Consider the following 20,376-nt stretch of genomic DNA (forward strand, 5'->3'; position numbering starts at 1 on the left):
GCCAAGGTAAATAGCTCTTTTAAGACCTCCAGTGTCCATACTTGGAAGTTCTAGTTTGTGTCCCTGAGAGGTCTCTTACTTTTAGTACTCCTAAAGGGCTGAGGTCTCCACTCCAAGTTTGTGAACTAGTGATTATAAACTTTTTAAAAAACAATATATTTTTCTTCTTTAATCACAGGCCACTAATAATTCACCATATTTAATAATAAATATAAACCTTAAATAATGTCAATAGTGATAGTAGCAGCAGGTATTTATTATTTAGCACTTATATACTAGTACTATTCAAAACTTTTTATATGTATTTAATCCTTAGTTTTAGAGTGAGGAAAATATTCAAATAATTTTTCCAAGTTTGATCCCTTTAAAAATTCATTTACTCACCAAATATTTATTAAGTATCTACTATGTATATACCAGGCATTATTTTAGGTGTTGTGGGTACAGAAATGAACAAGACAAAGAAAGCTTTGCCTTCATTTTGTTTATATTTCCTTAAAGAGACAAAAACTAATAAAACAACAAAATAATATGTTAAGTAATGATGAGTCCATTGAAGAAAAATAAAATATAATGCAGTAGGAAGCGACAAAGGTAATAATATATGGGATTTGAACAGAGATAGTACAAAACTGAGTGAGTTATACATGTATCTGGGGAAAAGTCTGTGAGATAGAAACTGTGTGAAAACCCAAGGTGGATTTGAAATTGGAGTTTTAGAATAGTAAAAATTCTTTAAAAAAATAAAGGGCCAGATAGTAAATATTTTAGGCTTTGTAGGCTGTAAGGTCTCTGTTGGGACTGCTAAACTCTGCCATTGTAGTGGAAAGCAACCATGGTCAGTCTGTAAATGAATGGACCTGGCTGTGTTCCTATAAACTATTTACCAAATAGGCAGCAGGCTGGATTTGGCCCAGTGGGGCTGTTGATGACTGACCCCTGGGCTGGATCACATGGGCCTTATAGGTCATGGTAGGGACTTCAGATTTTATTTTAAAAGTGAGAAAGTTGTTTGTTTTTTTAATATATTTTTGTTGATTTCAGAGAGGAAGGGAGAGGGAGAGAGAGAGAGAAACATAAATGATGAGAGAGAATCATTGATTGGCTGCCTCCTACACGTCCCCTACTGGGGATTGAGTCCGCAACGCAGGCCTGTGCCCTTGACCGGAATCGAACCTGGGATCCTTTAGTCCGCAGGCCAACGCTCTATCCACTGAGCCAAAACAGCAGAGTGAGAAAGTTTTAAGCAATAAATTACTCCTGATATGATATGTGTTTATAATTTTTTAAACAATGTGTTACTTAAATCTTCAACATACTAGAGAAAGTTTAGAATGGCTTTCAAAGTCTGTGTTTATATTATTTTATTATTTGCTATATTCATGTAACAAGCATTTGTGGAACTTGTATTTTATGTCAGAATTGTATTAGTGGAAAGTAACCATGGTCAATCTGTAAATTGCCTAATATAAAATTATTCCTGCTTTCTGTAGACAATAAATTCCTAGATTTATTACATTTCTCTTGATAATCTTTGAGGAGTACCTAGTATTGTAACTGGTGCATAGTTGTAAATATTTGAAGGAATCTTAAAAGTTTATAGTATGTTGGGAAGGGTAGACATAGAAAGTTGAAATAGCTTAATAGAGATATGAATTGAAAAGGAATGGAAAGAAGGGAAGAGAGAGATATCAAGTCCATCCAGAGGAAAAAGGAAGAGAAGATAAATTCCATTTTAGACATGGTGAGATTAAGTACCTGTGAGATTGCTGATAGAAGATATTTGGGAAGTAGTAAGTCAATAGGATTCCGAGACCTAAAAGAGAGGTTTAAACTAGGCATCAATATTTAGAAATTATAAATGTGGCTCAGTTGGTTGGGTGTTGCCCAGTGCACTGAAAAGTTGCCAGTTCAATTCCTGGTCAAGGAACTTGCCCCGGTTTTAGGTTTGTTCCCCAGTAGGGGGTGTGTAGGAGGCAGCTGAGATGTTTCACTATCACATTGATGTTTTTCTCTCTCCCTTCCTCCCTCTCTAAAAATCAATTTAAAATCTTTTTTTAAATAGTGTAGCATATAATGTCATTAAAAACAATTTCGTTGTTGTTGACAGAGATCTCGAAGACTAACACATATTTAGATCACAATTAGAAGAAAGGAAAGCCAATGAAAGGCTAAGATGGAAGGAATGAGCAAGAAATAGGTGGTATCTTATAAGTCAAAGTCAAAGAATTTTAAAAGGGAGGCAGTAAATTTTTTATTAAATATGTACCCATTCATAGTAAAAGATTATAAAAGACATAAGATCACAAAGACAAAGAGTGGAGACTACAACAGACAATAGATGTCAACAGAATTTTGGAAGATATAAAACATAATTGAGTAGTAAGAGATAGGGGTTTTTATTCTTTTTTAAACTATGTTTTTATTGATTTCAGAGGGGAAGGGAGAGGTTGAGAGAGATAGAAACATCAGTGATGAGAGAGAATCATTGATCAGCTGCCTTCTGCATGCCTCCTACTGGAGATCAAGCCTACAACCTTGAAACACAAAAAATATAGGAAGCAGAATAAAACTTTATTATTATTATTATTTTTAATCTTCACCCGAGGATATTTTTCTATTGCTTTTAGATAGAGTGGAAGGGAGGAGGGAAGGGAGAGGGGGAGAGAAAAATATTGATGTGAGAGAGACACATTGATTGGTTGCCTTCCACATGCACCCCTACCAGGCCTGGGATGGAGCCTCCAACTTAGGTACATACTCTTGACCAGGAATCGAACCCGAGTCCTCTCGATGCATGGGACAATGCTCAACCAACTGAGGCACACTGGCAGGACTTACTTTGGCTTTTTTTAAAGGAGGCTGGGGCAAACTGTGCCACATACTGTAAAGAGCCTAAATGGGAGGGGGAAAATTGAAAAGGAGCCATGGGTTTGGACAGATAGGAGGTTATAGTGATCTTGGAACAGTTTTGATTATTGAGTTGTGGATGTAGACCAAGTTGTAGTAGGTTGAAGAGTGAAAGAATAGAGAAATTATGTCACATGTGGCAAAAGTGTAAATTGAAGGAGACCAACTCACATACAGGGTTAAATAAGGGGATATACAGAATAGCTATATCATCCTCCTCAGTGAAATGCAGAATATGAAAATCTGACTTTAAATAAATTATAAAGAAGCTACATTATACATATACAGATAATCCCCTATAAAAGTTTATTTTTTTAAGTACTTAGCTCTTCTTAAATGATTCATTTGACTAAAAAAAAAATGTTATCTAGGCATCTCTGCTGAATAGTATCAATACGGAAAAGTAAACTATTGGTATAACATAATTTGTATTATTTCTTTATTTAAATATCATGCCTTCTCAGAATTCCTTTATTTCAATTTAATATCCTTGATTTAAATATGATTGCTTTGTTTGTTCTGAGTACTTTTTAAAAAATTGCTAGGCTTTAAAGTGAAAATAAAAGGTAAATTGTTCCCCTACTTCCAGATTTCTGCATTAATCTGATTGTTCTATTAGAGTTTGATTTCTCTGAGTTCCCCATCCAGGGTCTAGTTCTTGTTCAAGCCTAGTCATGGGAGTAATGTTATCATCTTTAAATTTGGTCATGGAATGTGTTGCGCTGACTGCCCTGCTCAGGGAAATGCTATTCGGTTTGGGCTCGGATAGTAACGTTTATTTTCTTTGGCAGAGAAGCTGATCGTCGAGGGGCATCTAACCAAAGTGGTAGAAGAAACAAAGCTTTCAAAAGGTTTGTGTTCTGTGGGATTTTTCTGTGGGTTTCCCGACTCTTGGATAATGAAGGTTAGTGTATATTTTCAAGGTCATTGTATTTTAAAAATCAGTTTATTTCTTATAGCTAAAAAAATGGCAGTCCTGTAATAGTGTCATATAATAATATAAAATAGTTGGAGTTCTATTTTAAGAAAAATATCTTAATTGGAAAGTTTCTTTAAAAGGGTATATATATATATGCGTGTGTTTAAGTGCTTAGAATAGGTTTCTTTAGGTATTAAGATTTGTTGCTATCTCTTTCACTTCAGCTTTGGTCTCAAATTTTTAATCAGATACAATGTAAATCTTATTTGAAACAACGGGTAAAAAATGTTTGCAGTTCATTTTGGGGGGATATTACACCTTTAACATTTCTTACGATAATATTTTCTTCATTGTTGGTATCTCAATTTGATTTAAACAAAAGTGAATACGTAGGATCTTCTTATATTTTATCATAAATAGTCCTATAATTGCCTGAAGTATTTTATTCTGTTAATTCTTTTCTGATACAATTGTCAGACTTAGAGAAGAAAAGTGAGTTTTAAAGCATCATAGTGTCAAGTCACTCTTGTGCATAGGGAAATCGGGCAAATTTTATGGGATATGCTTCTGGTTATTCTAGGACTTCTTTCAGAACATACCAGTTTAAAATCTAAAGCTACATTCCCAATTATTTTGGTCAGTTAAAACAACGAGTGATAAAAGTTTGGAATACTCAATTTCAGTATATTCTATTTAATGAAAAGAATTGGATTTATTTGGCTTTTAAAAATATTTTAAATGATAGTGTTATTTCAAATATCTGGTGGCTTCCATTCTGAATTTTGTGCACGGCAGATGCCATATTTGGGGAAAGAATGCATAGAGTATGCATCACTAATATTGTTCTGGCAAGCAGGCATTGAGTTTCAGAATGTGAACTATTTTTAGTACGTGTGGCAATTTATTTCATCTTATTAAAGTGAGATGAGAACAGACTTTAAAATAGCTTGTACTTCATCACCTAAATATCTATTCAGATTAGTTGGTTGAATAAACAACACTTTGAAGTGGAAGTAGAGCCTTGGTGGAAAAATGAATGCTTCTTTAATTAAAGAAAAGTATCTTGATGCTTCTTTTTAATGCATTCTGAATTAAACTATATTTTCTCAAAATTATGGGATGTTGTTTTTGAAAAAGGTTTGTGCAGTCTTACTGATTTCTTTTTGAAATTTGGCTATAAAATATCTATTGAACGTTTTAAAGAGCATGCTTTTTGATGTAGCAGTTTTACTTCTGGCCTTTTTACCTTTTTAAAAAAATATATATTTTATTGATTTTTTACAGAGAGGAAGGGAGAGGGATAGAGAGTTAGAAACATCGATGAGACAGAAACATAGATCAGCTGCCTTCTGCACATCCCCCTACTGGGGATGTGCCCGCAACCAAGGTACATGCCCTTGACTGGAATCGAACCTGGGACCCTTCAGTCCGCAGGCCGACGCTCTATCCACTGAGCCAAACCACTTAGGGCTGGCCTTTTTATCTTAAGGAAAAAATTAAACAAATGTGCAAGGGTATTTGTTTTAGTGTTACTTTTTTGGTTTGGTTTTGTGCTTGGTTTTTTTTTTTTTTAATTGATTTTTGTTTTGAGAGGGAGACAGAGATCAATTTGTTGTTCCACTTATCTATGCATTTATTGGGTGATTCTTGTATGTGCCCTGACCAGAGATCAATTCCACAACCTTGGCGTATTGAGACAACACTCTAACCAACTTAGCTACCTGGCCAGGGCCTGTTTTAAAAAGCAAAAATAAAAAAAATAAAAAATAAATAAAAAGCAAAAAGAGAAAAACATATGTGTCCATTAATAAATTATAGCAAATAAATCCATGCAAGAGAATAGAATACACCCTTTAAAAATAATAATACAGATACAAGTTTTATATACCCAAAGATTTTTTATCACCAGTCAGCATTTTACTAATACTTCTCACAATAAACATGCAGAGGTTATACTTGTAACAAACTAGATGGCTGAAATAAGTTACATTTTAAATGTTTTATATCTGGCTATAAAGTATTTTCTTTTGGATCTGGCCAAATTGTGTTATTTTTGTTTATTGGTAAATTTTTTAGGGGAATTTTTTGCATTGAAAGTACCAGCTGCTAGAAATTGCCAGTTATCAGCTGTACAATCTTAGTATTGTCTTCATATATTTTACCTAATGCAAAATGTAATCATTGGCTGTATATGCTTTTTGTTTAAGCCAGGGGTCCTCAAACTTTTTAAACAGGGGGCCAGTTCACTGTCCCTCAGACCGTTGGAGGGCCGGACTATAGTTTAAAAAAAACTATGAATAAATTCCTATGCACACTGCACATATCTTATTTTGAAGTAAAAAAACAAAATGGCAAAAACACCCGCATGTGGCCCGCGGGCCGTAGTTTGAGGACGCCTGGTTTAAGCCCTTACTCAACTTGCAGTTAATGTGTGTTTACAGTTGCTTTAGGGGTGAAAGTAGAAAGAAAGTAGTAGACAGCTGGATTGAACTTCAAGTTCTACAACTAGCCAAATGCCATCAGATACTTACTTTAGTTCTTTAAACCTCAGTTTCCTTATTTGTAAACAGGGATTGGCAATATTTAATTTGCAGGGTTTTGTGGGAATTTAATGAACCATTGCTTATAAAGCAGGAAGCAGCCCTGACCGGTTTGGCTCAGTGGATAGAGCGTCGGCCTGCAGACTGAAGGGTCGATTCCGGTCAAGGGCATGTACCTTGGTTGCGGGCATATCCCCAGTGGGGGGTGTGCAGGAGGCAGCTGATCAATGTTTCTCTCTCATTGATGTTTCTAACTCTCTATCCCTCTCCCTCCCTCTCTGTAAAAAATGAATACAATATATTTAAAAATAAATAAATAAATAAAGCAGGAAGCACCATACTGGTATTCACACGAATGTTAGTTCTCCTTTTCCTTTTTTTTTTTTTTTTTTTAAATATGTTTTGTTGAATTCAGAGAGAGGAATGGAGATGGAGAGAGGGACAGAAACATCAATGATGAGAGAGAATCACTGATTGGCTGACTTCTGCACGCTCCCTACTGGGTTTTGAGCCTGCAACCGGGGCATGTGTCCTGACCGGGAATTAAACTCTGACTTCCTGGTTCATGAGTAGACACTCAACAACTGAGCCACACCAGCCTGTCATCTCCCCTTTTCCTTCTAATCCTGATCCTTAACCTTGCTCTATTTCCTGGTTCTAATGGTATACAAAGTGGTCTATGGCCCATATGTTTGTTTTGCCCATCCTTTGTATGTCTACTCAAAGATACAGTGAAAATAGTCACCTTGTTGTAGACTTCCCAGTTTGGGAGTAGTTTCGGTATTGATGTTGGTAGCTATATTTTTATTTCCTTCTGTATACTATTGTTATGTATCTTAATGATTAAATGCTGCAGAGAAAATGAACTAGTAATGACTTTTTAAAAATTTAAAAAATTGATTAGGGTGACATTGGTTACTAAGCACTTTTAATACTAGAAAGTTGGATGCTGCTTTATAGCTGAAGAATAGGGGTAGATACTTTACCAGTCATTTGTTGTATCTTATGCTTCATTCTTAAATAGATTTGGTTTGTCTCCATATAATCCTATATAATAAAAGGCTAATATGCAAATTGTCCCCTCGGGAGTTCAACCGACCAGGAGTTCTACCACTTGCTATGACATGTGCTAACCACCAGGGGGAAGTGCAGAACAAAGGAAGGCCCCAGCCGGCAGCTGGGGGAAGGAAGGCCCCGATCAGCCCTGATCGCTGGCCAGGCCTAGGGACCCTACTAGTGCACGAATTTTGTGTACCAGGCCTCTAGTAACTGTAATATCAGGACATAAATATGGTGGACCATGAGTTGACTAGGTAAAACTTTGCTTTTTTATTTACAGTAGATTTGTGCCTGCAATAATCCTTTTTTTAAAAGCAACTATGAACTGTGCACTGTTCTATGCAATGTGGGGGGGTGGGGAGGGGGCTTATAACAACAAAACTGAAAAGATCCCTGCCTTCATAGAGCTTATTTTCTAGTAAGCCTTAATGAAAGGGTTGGACCAACTTTTAAGGCAATTTTACCTTCCTGGATAATACTCTGAATACAGAACAAATGTTTTTTCTAAATCAGAAGAATGCTTTTGAAAATATATCCCTCTTGGTTTTACCTCAATATCTTGATCATAAAATTGCCAAGAATATAAAAACCAGAAGAGAGTCATTTTTCTGTTATCCTTTCTGTTCCCCCAGAGTGGTTCCTTTTGTATCTATGTAGATTAGGTGTACTAGCTGCTTTATTTGAGACTATAATTTTGTGATCAAAACTAGGACATTTGGAAATGTCTGGTTATAGCACGTTATGAATGCACCAGAACAGATTGGATGCCCATAGGCCTTCATGGTCAGTGACTTCACTTCTAATCTCAGTTCCGTCTCTCAGTAGTAAACCTTTGACTAGAAAAGATAGTGAGAAAAGAAGCAAAGGCTTTTTATAATCCATCATCCTTTTTACACGTTAAGCCACAAATTCTAGGGGTGTTCTTAAATAGAATAGCCATTACAAGTTATATTTTAATATTATATTTAATTTTGACAGTAATGATTTTAGATAGATTTCTGATTGTTTTCAAAATGGAAAATGTCTTAATTTAGTTGATTATAAGACAGTATATATTCACTATAATTTTTCAAATAATTTATGACTATGTGAAGTTAGAAAGTAAATGTCTACCATGTTCCTGTTTCCAGAGTAACTATTGGTGTCTCTATTGTAGGTCCTTCTACATTTGAATAAGTATATACAAAAGAATTTCATAGCTAGATGTATAGCTATTTTCAATTTCAATGGGGTCATATTATAAATACTGTTCTTTAATAGATTTTATTTTGCTTAATAGTACTCAATATATCTTTTAAAAATATATATTTTTATTGACTTCAGAGAGGAAGGGAGAGGAAGCAAGATATAGAAACATCAATGATGAGAGAGAATCATTGATTGGCTGCCTCCTGCACGCCCCTACTGGGGATTGAGCCTGCAAACTGGGTATGTGCCCTGATCGGGAATTGAGCTGTGACCTCCTGTTTCATAGGTCGATGCCCAATCACTAAGCCACACCATCTGGGTTCAATATATCTTGAATAGTTTCCATTTCATAATAAACAGTGCTGCAGTGAACATTTTTATAGATACTATATGTAGTTTATTTTTTCCTTAGGAAAAGTACTAAAAGTGGATATGTGCATTTAAGTTTTGATACATATCACCACAGACAATACAAACGTATAACATTATAAAAAATAATCATATACTTAGGGAATTTATAATCTCACTAAGGAAATAATATATATGTACAAACACAGAATGACATGAAATAGAACATGATTAATTTAAAAAACATATCCTATGTAATAAAAGCCTAGGTGGCGTCACGTGTGACGTCATCACAAGATAGCCGCCCTCACATAATCACAAGATGGCCGCCACAAGATGGCTGGCAGGGGAGGGCAGTTGTGGGCGACCAGGCCTACAGGGGAGGGCAGTTGGGGGCGACCAGGCCAGCAGGGGAGGACAGTTGGGGGTGAGATCAGGCCGGCAGGGGAGGGCAGTTGGGGGCGACCAGGCCTACAGGGGAGGGCAGTTGGGGGCGACCAGGCCGGCAGGGGAGGGCAGTTGGGGGCGACCAGGCTGGCAGGGGAGGGCAGTTGGAGGCAACCAGGCCTGCGGGGGAGGGCAGTTGGAGGTGACCAGGCCTGCCGGGGAGGGCAGTTGGGGGTGACCAGGCCTGAAGGGGAGGGCAATTGGGGGTGAGATCAGGTCAGCAGGGGAGGGCAGTTGGGGGCGACCAGGCCTGCAGGGGAGGGCAATTGGGTGTGACCAGGCCTGCAGGGGAGGGCATTTGGGGGTGAGATCAGGCCTGCAGGGGAGGGGAGTTGGGGGCAACCAGGCTGGCAGGGGAGGGCAGTTGGGGGCGACCAGGCCTGCAGGGGAGGGCAGTTGGGTGTGACCAGACCGGCAGGGAAGCAGTTAGGTGTCAATCAGGCTGGCAGGGAAGCAGTTAGGCGTCAATCAGGCTGGCAGGGGAGTGGTTAGGGGGCAATCAGGCTGGCAGGCAGAAGTGGTTAGGGATAATCAGGCAGGCAGGCAGGCGAGCGGTTAGGAGCCAGCAGTCCCAATTGTGAGAGGGATCCTGGATTGGAGAGCGTGCAGGCCAGGCTGAGGGACACCCCCCCCCCCCCCCCCGCTCCTGAATTTCGTGTACCAGGCCTCTAGTGATACAATAAAGAAGATGCAATAAAAAGGGGTGGCATGCTGGAGATAGATATGAAGACTTCCTTAGGGGTGATGGGACTTAAGCTGTATCTTACAGAATGAATAGGCCAAGTAGAGAGAAAGGTCATTGAGTTTAGGGGAATTCAACTTAAGCAAAGAATTGCAGGTCATAATGAGCTGACATGCATTGGCTCTCTAAGAGGCTGGCCTAATTGAAAAAGAGCTCATATGGGAATTAATGCAGGGACAAGGTTGTGGCTAATTGGCTGAGACCTTATGGAGAACAGGGAGATGCTAAAGAATTATTATTAGAGAAATAACCATCTCTGTAAATAGTATCATAATGCATATCATAGTATACACAGATGTGTATTTTAGATGAGAATCTAGGGCCTAATTAATTCCCAGTCACCTTTAATTAATTGTTGGAGTTACAGTTAGGATTTTTGAGAGCACTTCATTGAAAACTATACCTAGGATATCTTCATTGGATCAGGCAGCACACTACTTGCAAATATAAAACCTTTTAAAAAGTTTTTTTCTCAATGTGGTTCAGGTACAGTTATGTTTTCTTTAGATATAAAAAGCTATTGCCTTGGCCATTGGTGTTCAATGGTTAGAGCATAAGCCCAAGCACCTAAGGGTCACAGGTTCAATTCCTGGTCAAGGGCATGTACCTGGGTTGCAGGTTCAATCCCCAGCTCCAGTCAGGACGTGTATGGGAAGCAACCAATTGATATGTCTCTCTCACATTGATGTTTCTCTTTCTCTTTTCCCCTCCCTCCCTTCCTTCCATTCTCTCTTAAAAAAAAATCAATTGAAAAAATATCCTCGGTTGAGGATTAACAAAATAAATAAAGATGTTTTCAAAAAATTAAAATAAATAAAAGACTGTTAATTTTACTGTCTTAAGTGTTACCTTTATAACAAATAATTATTTTATTTTACTTTTGTTATGAGTATAAATATTATTAAGGCAAACTAGTGTTTTTTATGTAATAGAGCCATTTTTTTCATCATCTTCATAAAATGTCCACATTTTCTTGAGAATTTTGTTATATTTGTTGCAGTTTTCTAAATACTTTAGCAAAGCTTGCTTCGTTTTTGTTTCCAGTTGGCCAGTGGACAGCCTTGAACAAAAGCCCCAGCCCTCTGCACAGCAGACATGCTCCACATTATAATTTAATATGAGCTACGTGTATTAACCAGCATTCCATTTTGGACTAGAGTGGTGAAGAAGTAAGAGATTAGTGACCTGAGTTAATTTTAAAAGTATTTTGCATATCAGTAGATTTAGAGCACGCATAGCCTGAAGTAGTTTTATTGATAGAAGCTATTTAATTATAATGAGATTCTGCTTTTTTTCCTTCTTGTTAGAAAATCAAGCAAGAGCAAAGGAATCTGATTTATCAGATACTCTGAGTCCAAGCAAGGAAAAAAGTAGTGACGACGCTACAGGTGAGTTTTAACCTAATGTTTACTAATTTGCAGATGTTATTATTACCAAGCAGTTTAGATATGCAGGTTAATGTGGGTGGAGATTTCAAAGTTTGTGTTTGAGGGAAAAGCAGTGCTTTCATTTACCAAGTCATTTTCTTGAATCCTGAATATATTGATAAAACTATCCAAATAAAATAGCTATATAAATTTCAACTATTCAAATACAGTAGAAGTATAAACTTCAGTTATTTATTTTGGTAGTAACAGCTTGTTGATAGAGTTGACTACTATTTATAATTATCTTTTTTCCCTCTGTAGACGCTCAAATGGATGAGCAAGACCTAAATGAACCGCTTGCTAAAGTGTCCCTATTAAAAGGTACTTTAACATGTTTTTATGACATTTTAAACCAGAGCATCAGATTTATTTACCCTTTGCCACAAATCAATTCCATGTATAATGTGAGGTTTTCAGTTTTAGTTAAAAGATTAAGTAAGATAGGTTCCGTAAAGTAGCAGGAACTAAAATTTAAAATGTTGGTGTTGGTGTCAATGCTTCAAACAAAAATATTTAAATTGTAAAATAATGTGTATCAGTCTAGGTTATGAAGGGCAAAGCAGGAAGTGATAAAATATAAAATGCAACAATTCTTTTTGTGTTTACCTTGGTTCCTCTGATAGAAATTCATTGCCACTTTTAACATAATTTTTCAAAAGGTGGAAATATTAACTTCCTTGGGAAAAACCAACTGTTTGCTCTATCATCATATTACTAGTGGCCCAGTGCACGAAATTTGTGCACATTAAAAGGAGGACCCAGAGTCAAGTCCCCGTCCACCAACATGCGCCTCAAAATCACGTGAGACCCAGACCCAGCCGCCCCCCCCCCATTGGGCTAGATCCAGACCCGGCCAGTCCCACCCTTGTCAAGCCCCACTGGGCAGGGGGCGTAGCCTCAGATCCCCTGGACTGGCGCCAGGACGGGGGGCATGGCCTGAGGTCCCCCAGATGGGGCAGGGGGCATGCCTTGAGGTCATCCGTCAAGCCCCGCCAGGTGGGGGACACGGCCTGAGATCCCCTGTAAAGTCCCACTGGGTGGGGGGCGCAACCTCAGGTCCCCCATCAAGCCCCGCTGGGTGGGGGGTGTGGCCTGAGTTCCCCCGACCCAGCACTGGGGGTACACCTTGAGGTCCCCCGTCAAGCCCCCCCTGGGTGGGGAGCACGGCCTGAGATCCCCTGTCAAGCCCTGCCAGGCAGTGGGGCACAGCCTCAGGTCCCCTGGCCCAGTGCTGGGGCGGGGGTTGCGGCCTGAGGTTCCTGTCAAGCCTCGCCGGGTGGGGGGCATGGCCTGAGGTCCCCCAGCCTGGTGCCAAGGCAGGAGGCATGGCCTGAGGTCCCCCAGCCTGACGCCAGGGCGGGGGGTGCGGTCTGAGGTCCCCTGTCAAGCCCTGCTGGGTGGGGGGCAAGGCCTGAGGTCCCCTGTCAAGCCCCATGGGGCGGGGGAGGGCGTAGCCTCAGGTCCCTGCTGATTGCTCATTAAGGCTCCTTAAGGGAACTTGGCCTCAGCTGTGGGTGCAGCCATCTTTGTGATGGAGTGATGGTCAATTAGCATATTCCCTCTTTATTAGATAGGATAGCAGTTATAAGTGTCCTAATTTCCTCATCATTCTCTTCTCCAGTAAAGATACCCAGGTTCTTAGGACACTTTTGTAAATTTTGGGTGGGGCTAAAGTAAAAAGTGCTTGTAACAAATTTTTTCATTTGTTTCACTTCTAAATAAGAAGTACATTTATTTATTGATATTTACTTGTTTAGAATTAAATAGGTAGGCAATAAATCAACATTTAAGTGTTTTTAAAATTAAGTGCCTTGGGTTGGCTTATTTATAAATCTGTGGTTATCAGCATTTAGACTCTTATATTGCCTTAGTGTACACAAGAAAAATTGACATGTGAGTTCAGACCAGTTGGTTAAACATGTTGGTAGCAATGGACTAACACCAGGCAGCTCTCTGAAATCAGCAGCAGAAGCAGCCTATGGAAGTTTCTTTTTTGTAGAAATACTTACACTCTGGCTGGGCTATTAAGGGATCTTCTAGTTTAGACCGTGAGCTTTGGATTATTTAAGGAAACCTTAATTTCACCCTGCATGACCCTTCTGCTGGCCTACTGGTGCAATGATGGGGATTGAAAGTGGCTAACAAAGAGATTACTTAGGTTCTCTTAGAGTTCCTTAGTCTGGACATCCTGGCCTTCATTTTTCTTCTACATAGATACTGAAGCTCACTCACATGGCTCCTTGAGCCACCTTTGATTGAATTCCATTACCAAGGGAAGTCCTAAGATTACTGGCCCAGGCAACGAATTGCCAACTTATCTTCAAGTATGAGCATAGTTTCCAGCATTCTTCTAAGGTCATCTTTGATGTTAAAAAGGCATGATTTCTTTCTAGTGTTGTAAATAATAAATCTATGTTAATTTTTTCAGAGTCCAGAAATTTTATCTTGGAATATTTCTGATTCTTTGCAGAAATACAGTATTGTTATTATATTAAAAATTGTTACTGAAAACATGTCAGAACCCCTGGGCCTTTGTGGGAACATAGGAAAACAAAAGGGAAGGTGAATGAGTAATGAAAACCTATCATACAAATTAGCTGTTCTTATAGTCTTTTTTACTATAGAAATCTTCCAGAAATCTTTTCAGCAGCCAAGTTCAGATTGATTTATAAGTAGCATTTATGATTATATTAATTATATTCAACTGTTATTAGTACTTTTGTAATTTTATGTCAGTCTGTTCTAAATTTTATTTTTATTCTACTTTATCCTATTGCCAGAAGTTCAGTAAAATTCACATATTTGTTGAATGAATTAATAAAAGACCTCTTACATCAAAATTATAAAACCACAAGAGCGTTAGGAAAGTAACATTCTAGACAAAAAGCTGAGTCAAAGAGGTCTGGGCTCAGTCTCAGCTTTGTTATTTATTTGTGATAGGTCCTTGGGCAAATTGCTTAACCTCTGTGCTTCACTTTCTTTCATTTGTCAGACTGGGAAAAACTGACTTCATGAGGTTATTGTTAGGATTAAATTAAATAATGTATCTGCCATGGTTTGGGAATATAACATGTTAAGATTGGCACCATAATGAAGACACTGATTATAATAATGACTAGAGGCCCAGTGCATGAAATTCATGCATGGGGGGCGGGGAGGTGGGGGAGCTCAGCCCAGCCTACACCCTCTCCAATCTGGGATCCCTCTCACAATCCAGGACTGCTGGCTCCCAACCGCTCACCTGCCTGCCTGCATGATTGCCCCTGACCGCTTCTGCCTGCCAGCCTGATCACCCCCTAACCACTCCCCTGCCAGCTTGATTGATGCCTAACTGCTCCCATGCCAGCCCGATTGCCCCCAACTGCCCTCCCCTGCAGGCCTGGTCACCCCTAACTGCCCTCCCCTGCCAGCGTGGTTGCCCCTAACTATTCTCCCCTGCAAGCCTGGTCACCCCCAACTGCCCTCCCCTGCAGGCCCAGTCCCCCCCCAACTGCCCTCCCCTGCAGGCCTGGGTCCCCCCCAACTGTCCTCCCCTGCTGGCCTGATCACCCACAACTGCCTTCCCCTGCCGGCCATCCTGTGGCGGCCATATTGTGTCCACGTGGGGGCAGCCATCTTGCGTGTTGGAGTAATTTGCATATTGCTCTTTTATTAGATAGGATAGTAATTGATAAAAGTAGACCTGTCTGTTCAAGAGTAACTTTTCACTCATTGAATAAGATTGTGAGGTTAAAAAAAAATATTTCCTACTTTATCTTTTAGGGAAAAGCAGGTGGTGGATCTTTTCAAATTAATAATAGAGAGTGCCCTTCTAGTTGTTAGATTATATGCTGCCCAATAAATCACATAATAAAGCCAATTAGATCTTAATAATGGTTAATAATAATATCTGTTTGTTACTTTGCCACATGTCAGGGGAAATTTTTTTTTTTTAAGTCCTTGAGTACCACAGTAAGGCTAAGTCGTTTCTGTACTAGTACTCATAAAAGGGAAAGTTGTGGGAGAGAAAGAGACTGGAAAATGGAAGGTGCCTGTGAAAGGAGAGTGGGTGGCCGAAACCGGTTTGGCTCAGTGGATAGAGCGTCGGCCTGCGGACTCAAGGGTCCCGGGTTCGATTCCAGTCAAGGGCATGTACCTTGGTTGCGGGCACATCCCCAGTAGGGGCTGTGCAGGAGGCAGCTGATCGATGTTTCTCTCTCATCGATGTTTCTAACTCTCTATCCCTCTCTCTTCCTCTCTGTAAAAAAAAAACCAAAAACACAAAAACAAAAACAAAAAAAAACAAAAAAGAAGAGTGGGTGTACTAATGCTGCTAGTAATTGCTTGGGTTGCCATTGGTTAAGATGGGTCAGAATTCCCTAACCTTACTTTAAGTTAAGGTGACAAATACAGAACCCCCAACTTCTCTTACATTCTATATGATTGCCAATTCTTGTTAATGAATTACTGTCTTTATCAACACTTATTGAATGATTTTGCAGCTTGATTTTAAGAACAGACAAGTCAGTCAATGATTAGATGTAAAGAAAAATCAACCAGTTTAGAGGCAGGCATATTTTAGAAGTGTTTCTAAGAAAGTCACCATGGCCCTAAATAGTTGTTTTTCCCATTGCTTTTTTTCTTTTGTAAGAGTTGTATAAATTCTTAAAAATAATGTACTCACTACCACTTACTAGAAAAAATTGGGTTATGCTTGATTATGTGTGGTTGTGCTTTGTAATCTGTGTAAGTTCAGTAGGCTGATAGATTTTTTTTTCCCTAAATAAAGAATAAATTATTAGACCACAATGTTAACTTTTTAGAGTTGTAAAAAGGAGTTACATTTAAGTAGTCCCATTATTTTCCCAATTGAGCCCCTATGCCTGACTTCTTGAACCATTATTTTTAAGTTTTATTTTTCCTTTTTAAAAAATAGCCAATCTTTATTTAGAATTATAGTATGCTACTCTTCATTTTAGTTATCTAGAGTTAAGAAAATAATCTAAAGTAGATTAAAAATTAACCATAAGATGTAAATAAAAGGATGATAGCAATAGTACCTTTTTCCTGAAATAATAATGATTTTCAACCAATTTATGCCACTTTTGAAAGAGAAATGAAAATGTGGCTTTAACTACAGGTTTTTATGTGCTTAAAATAATTTCCCTAAAAACCAATAAAAAGAAGACTGGAATTTAGTCCAAGTAGTATTGAACACAAGTGTGCTCTATTTAGGGACTGTGCCAGGGCCTGCCATGGTTTCAAAGTCTGATAAGACTGTCCCTGGAGTTGGAGGAGTTTCTAGTCAAACAGTGATAGAAAAGTTACAGATGATAAAATGCTTCTTTGTTGATGTTGCCATTAGGAGTCAAAGTGGGCGAAAGAATTTTCTGATTTTTTATGTTTCTTTTTGTTTATTTTGGAAGATGGGGAGGGAAGGCAGTTTGAGCTTCATGTAATAAGTATCATTTGAGATGACCCTGAAAGTGTATCTATCATATTATATATGACGTGTTTAATAATTTAAAAAACTGAACCTGAATCTGGTCGACTTGCAGGACGTTAAAGATTAGGGGCATATTCTAAATAATGTGGTGCGCGTACAACAACAAAATCAGAATGTGGAGAATTCTGTAGGACAGTGACCCAGTTTCTTTTAGTAAATGGCGAGATTTAAGAGATGTGTCAACTAAATGCGATGTGTGAACCTTGTTTGGATCATCATTCAAACAATCCAACTGCAAAAGAAATTGGAGACAATGGAGAAGTTTTTAATACTAAATGGATACTTGATATTAAGGAATTACTTATTATTTTCAGTGTGATAATAATATTAGTTATTTTTGTTTTTAGTTCTTGACTTTTGGAAAATATATTTATATAGATATATTTTTAAGTGGTTAGGATTTTAAGAAGAGAGAGATATCTTTTCAAAGAAAATATTAAAAACTACAAGCTTTATAATATGGGTTTGACAAGTACAGTATAATTAAAGTTTGTTCACATAATCATTTGAGTGTTCTTAAGTTGGGGTGATTATTTTGGCAAAACTCAGTGGCTTCTGAGCACAGAAATTTGCTCAGACCTGTATTTTTGGGAGATTTGTTGGATGAATTGGAATAGATAGAAGCTGGAGGTAAGAAGGCTAGGTAATTATTGACAGTCTGAATTAGGATGACTGTTGTGGAAATTTAAACAAAAGAACAAAATTGGGCTCTGTTGTTCTTTCTTTGGTAATTATCGGAAATCCATAGGCCTGAGAAGCAGAATATGAGAGAGAAATGAAAGTCGGATATAATTTCTGGAAGAAGAGGTATCCTGGTGGGAAAGGGATGGTTCTAGTTTGGCACGTGTTGAACAGGAAAGGTGACCATAGGTTCTGGTGTGCCTGTTGTCCCAGCATAATTATTACAAGTGCTCCCCTTCACATTTAAAGGTGTCCTTGTTTCATATTGTTACCCTAGGAATTAGAAATGCTTTAGAAGTGCAAGACAGAAACTAGGACTAGAGAGTCATTGTCATTTATTTCTGAGACATTTATTGACCTAAGAAATACAGAGATAAGACACATGCAGAGGCTATGGTCTTATGGAAGATAGTGTTGACAGGGTTTAATTAGGCGTGGTGAAAACTTTAGAGAGCATATATAACCATGTTTTGGGAATTCTATGCATAGGGATGGACCTTAGTAGCAAGGGGAAATTATAGAAAAAGAATGAACAATGGGGAGGAAAGGAAAATAAAAGATCCAGTTATCAAGAAGGAACCTAGCTGGTCAGAGGAATGGCAAAGGGGTGAGAATCAACAATAAGAGGTTACTGCCTAGGGCTGTCTCATATGGCTGCACACACCCACGACAGAAAAATGGTCTTTCTCCAACTAATGTTCTCCTCAACTAAGCCTGCAACTACCAGACCTTCCAACGGGAGGAGTGCTGTTAATAAAAAAAGGATACACCCACCTGGCCAACTGCCTCAGCCAGATCACTTCTATCAATTGACGAGTTAACAGATGTTGTGGCTACATTAGCCTTCAGCAAATATGCAAAACAGAACTTAGGGAAAAATGCTTTGATTTGGCTCTTTACCAAGTGGTTCATGGCATCTCATCTGTGTTTAGAGCAAAGGGCAGGTTTAAGTTAACTCTCCAGTCTTCTGAAGAAATTTAATTAGGACATCATATAGCTATTGCAAGTGCCAAGGCTGGTTCATTTAGTGGGTTTTTGTGTGGTATGGACCTCTTATAGGATTTACCCTTAGTCTGAGAAAAGCTAGCCCTTGGCCTAAACTATACACCAGGTAATTCTAAATATAAACCATTTGTGTTAAAGGGAAAAGAGATTCTGTTATTCTTTCCATGCCATCATAGTTTCTAAAAACATTTATTTCCATCTGACTTGCACAGCTAAATAAAGTGGATTTGGCTCAGTAAGGCTTCCATTTATCTTCATCTAAACATTTTGAACTGATACTTATCACAAGACTTTTTCCAAGATTGTGAAGTACATTGTTACAAAAAGTCTGTGACAAAAGTAAGGTACCACGAGAGTGGACCCAAACCATAATAAACTAATAATGCATTTTCCCACAGAACCCTATGAAATGCAATGAGCCATTGATCAGCCTTAGCAGAAAAAAAGATTTGCTCATTTGTCTTTGGCCAAAAATTTTTTTTTTCTTCTAAATTGTCACTTGGTTTTCTGAAAAGAGGATCAACACATTGACTACTTGATTAGTTTGAATATAGTCATTTGTGTTTATATTAAACTTAATTTGTAAAGATTTGGGGTCAATATCTCTACTTCTATGATCAAACTCTAGTAGAATTTATATATTTACATTATTTGATACAAGGCATCTTATTTGCTCTAATTAAAATGCTGGTCATCTTCACTATGTGGTACAGAGAACTAATTCGCTTAATCCTTATGTTATAAACTCACTAGAGGCCCAGTGCACAGATTTGTGCACCAGTGGGGTCCCTCAGCCTGGCCTGCGCCCTCTCACAATCTGGGACCCCTCGGGGGATGTGGGAGAGCTGGTTTCAGCCTGATTCCCACAGGCCAGCCCGAGGGACCCCACGGGTGCACGTGCACTGGGCCTCTAGTATGCATATAAGATCTTTGGTTAATCTCTTCCCGCCCTCCTCTCTTCCCCCTTCCTCCTGAGATTCATCAGTTTGTTCCATGTTTCCATGCCTGTGGTTTCTGCTCCTGCGTTGAGTGTCTGCTCCCTGGTGGTCAGTGTGCGTCATAGCTACCGGACAGTCAGCCGGTCGGCCAGTCAGTTAGGCTTTTATATATATAGATTATTGCCTAAATTAAATTTGTCTCCTAAAACATAATTACTTAACATAAAATCTGTCCCATTATTTTTAATTTGAAAAATAAGTATTAGTTTTGTTTCACAACATCACTGATCAAGAGAATTGTTCTGCTGCAAACAAGAAATGTCTGCTTTAATAGACCTTCAAGATGGATTACATAATGATTCTTCATTTATAAAAGGATCCACTTGCTCAAAATAATACAGTTCTTTAGTTGTAGCATTGATTTATTATTATTTTTAAAGTCTACACATTTTTAGATGCAGATCTTTTATTACCTTGTATATTAACCAGATAGTTAAGTGCCTACTGTACGTATAGCATTGTATTAGATGGGATATAGTATGGAGGAGAAGTGTGAAACATGCACTTAACATTTATTACTAAAAAGAAAACAATAATAGGAATCCTCTTATTTCTGGAGAAAAAAATGAGAGTTGGTTGTTAGAAAAGCATGCTGCTTAATAGCTGTGCTATAACTAAGAAGGTACC

At 38.4% G+C, this 20,376-nt stretch overlaps 1 protein-coding gene across 1 annotated transcript in view; it reads left to right on the plus strand.

The window, feature by feature from the left end:
- The window catches only part of SLMAP (sarcolemma associated protein), a 158,086-nt gene that overhangs the window by 116,609 nt on the left and 21,101 nt on the right, over positions 1-20,376 (plus strand). The window contains 4 exon segments of the mRNA XM_079794832.1: positions 3,702-3,778; positions 3,781-3,814; positions 11,461-11,541; positions 11,842-11,901. Coding sequence (XP_079650958.1) covers positions 3,702-3,778; positions 3,781-3,814; positions 11,461-11,541; positions 11,842-11,901 — 252 coding nt within the window.

Source organism: Cnephaeus nilssonii, assembly GCF_951640355.1.
Source record: "Cnephaeus nilssonii genome assembly, chromosome: 17".
Lineage (NCBI taxonomy): Eukaryota > Metazoa > Chordata > Mammalia > Chiroptera > Vespertilionidae > Cnephaeus > Cnephaeus nilssonii.